We start from the raw sequence: 2,825 nt of genomic DNA on the forward strand, positions 1-2,825 counted from the left end.
CCCCTCACCAGCCCAGCCCCTCCTCTCCAATGGGGCCTTGTCAACCCAGCCCTCATTGGCTACACGTTTCCTTGGAGACTGACACCAGCTACTCAAACACAGGCCCCAGAACTATGGGAAGAATCTTTCTTTCTTCCCTCCCTGACCCTCCCCAGCCATGAGGGAAGTGTCATTCTCCCAGAACCAGGCCTGCTGGCAAGAGCACATCCAAAAAGAGACTGCTGCCCGGGTTGCCTGGAATATCCACTATGGCCACAAGTTCCTGAAGAAGGGGACCAGGGCCAAAAAACAGCCCAAGCAGGCCCCCTTCAGATCAGCCCCAGTAGCAGAGCACTGTGCTAGGCACCACCCCTAGACATGCCCTGAAGATAGATAAGGTTCTGGGCCAGACAGGGCCTGGAAGCATAAGCTCTGTGCTACAACTAAGCAACTCAACAAGACCCTGTCTCTAATAAAATATAAAAAAGGACTGGGGATGTGGCTCAGTGGTTAAGTGGCCCTGGGTTCAATCCCTGGTACAAAAACAAACAAACAAACAAAAACTAGGTCTGAAAAATGACTCAGTTTGAAATTAGGAGACTTTGGTTTGACTTCTGTTTCAGTCATTCATTTTTTTTTTTTTTTTTTTAGTACCAGGAATTGAACTCAGGAGCACTCGACTACAAGCCACATTCCCCAACCCTTTTATGTATTTTATTTGGAAACAGGGTCTGACTGAGTTGCTTAATGCTTTGCCATTTCTAAGGCTGGCTTTGAACTCTCAAACCTCCTGTCTCAGCCTCCGGAGCTACTGGGATTACCGGTGTGCACCACCACGCCTGGCTTCATTCATTCTTTCATTCAACAAATGTTTATTGAGTATGTGTCAGGAACTTTTGTTCCTGGGAATATATCAGAGAGCAAGATTAGACCAGAATCTGCACTCGAAGGGGTCAGGCCACAAATAGATAACACAATGTAGGTCAGGCAGTGAGGTCCATGCTGCAAAGTGACACTTTTGGATCTTTACTGTGCATGAGGTCATCAGTGCAGTCTTGTTAAAAGGCATGTTCTGATCCAATAAGTGGAGGGGCTATGGGAGAAGATTCTGCATTTCTAACAAGTTCTCAGATGCTGCAGCTGCTGCTTTGGAGACCACACTTGTAGTGTCTAAGGCTGTTAAGAGGAGTTAACTGAGGATGTAGAGGTTGTGGCTAAGGGTACTGTCCTGGTAGATGGCTTTCTGGGGAAAGGACATGGGAGCTGAGTCCTGGGATAGGATGTACTTCACAGGACTTCTGGAGGAAGGGCCTGACTGCCTGCGTTCACAGTTGGTCTCTGTTTTAAGTATTGTGCAACATCTTCCTCTTCTGCTCTAGTCCCTGGGTCCATATCCACAGCCTGTGAAGCCAATGCCAGTGAAAGGTCACCAGCTCTAGCAAATAAAAATGCAGAATACCTGGTCTCATCTGAATTTCAGATAGCTGAACCTTTTTTAGTGCAAGTATATCCTAAATACTGCATGACAACTCTAATAAAAATTGAGTCATGTTTATCTGCATGTTTTTTTTTTTTTTTTTGGTACTAGGGATTGAATTTAGGAGAGCTCTGCCACTAAGCCACATCCTCGGGCCTTCTTTATTTTTTATTTTCAGACAGGGTCTCACTTAGTTCCTGAGGCCAGCCTCAAACTTGTGATCCTCCTGCCTCAGCCTCCCTAGTCACTAGCTATTTGCATTTCCAACGTAATTGGACATTCTGCAACCCAATCACTGGAGTGCCAATACCCACATCAGAAGGCCTGATCTTGGATGCTCCCTGAGTTCTAAGGCAATTTCAGTTTCTAGGCAGAGGTAGAGAGATTGTTTACCTCTCTAGGGGTTCTACTTAAGCCCACAGTTGCGGCCAGAATCACTGGATCATTCTGTAAGCCCCTGGCCTCACACCCCGTACCCAAGTCCAGTTCATGGATGAGTTGGAGAAGAGATGATAGACTACTTCTCCCCTTCCTACCACAGTTAGGAACTACATCAACTAGTGGATACAAATAGACACAGGGAAGAGGAGTTGAAGGCATTGTCTGGGCTCCAACTAGGTCAGACACAAAATGCCCTTGTATACTTATAAAGTGTCAGTTTAGTGCCTGGCACATAGTAAGTGCTGAATAAATGATATCTGGTATTATTGTTGACTCAAGAGGCAGTATTTACAGCTTACAGGCATTTGGGAGCCAATTTGGCCTTGGATCAGACATCAGAGCTCTTACTATGGAGCACTGGGATGAGTGGGGTATCCCTGATAATGGGAGAAATGTGATGATGGATTGGAGTGAGGAGAGGGGTCCAATAAGTTAACCATTGGCATGACGTCAATGTTATCCATCAGCGAAAATTCTGTTCATGGTGCCAAAGCAGGATCTTGGGGTTCTCATGCTATCTGAGGTATTAGCCTTCAGTTATTGGATCATAGGGAGGCCTGGGATAGAGGTCAGGAAGCATAAGAGGGCAGTGACTATTCCTAAGTGACAGAAGTATTTCCATAGTTGTTACACTATATCTCTGCTGGCCCCCAGTTCTTTGGGTGGGGTGGTGCTGGCGGGAGGATGGTGAACCCTGGTCACCCAGGTCTCTGCTGTGTTCCAGGGGATGCCATGAAGAACTTCACAACATCTCCGTATGCCAGGACCCAGACCATTGCAAAGACATTTTACCTCAAAAGTAGCATCTTCCATTTACCACGGCGAACAGACCAGCTCATGTGAAGTTGGCTGGGGAAGGGCCCTCAGCTGCTACTTTCCTTCCTCCTTGATCTATCTGGATCCTCCAGGGGACATGCTACCAGCTAAC

At 46.8% G+C, this 2,825-nt stretch overlaps 1 protein-coding gene across 1 annotated transcript; it reads left to right on the forward strand.

The window, feature by feature from the left end:
• Positions 1 to 2,825, forward strand: LOC131424471 (uncharacterized). Its single transcript, XM_058582067.1, has 2 exons — positions 1 to 322; positions 2,552 to 2,825. Exons 1-2 carry the CDS (start codon positions 158 to 160, stop codon positions 2,738 to 2,740), a joined length of 354 nt encoding a protein of 117 aa, XP_058438050.1. The 5' UTR covers positions 1 to 157; the 3' UTR covers positions 2,741 to 2,825.

Source organism: Marmota monax, unplaced genomic scaffold (genome assembly GCF_021218885.2).
Source record: "Marmota monax isolate L192 unplaced genomic scaffold, Marmota_monax_Labrador192_F-V1.1 WCK01_AAM20220418_F8-fsc00042, whole genome shotgun sequence".
NCBI lineage: Eukaryota > Metazoa > Chordata > Mammalia > Rodentia > Sciuridae > Marmota > Marmota monax.

Coding starts and splice junctions, on each gene's coding strand:
- LOC131424471 (XM_058582067.1), top strand. CDS start 158: ATGAGGGAAGTGTCATTCTCCCAGAACCAGGCCTGCTGGCAAGAGCAC. Junction 323..2,551: donor CCCCCTTCAGATCAGCCCCA/GTAGCAGAGCAC, acceptor GCTGGCCCCCAG/TTCTTTGGGTGGGGTGGTGC.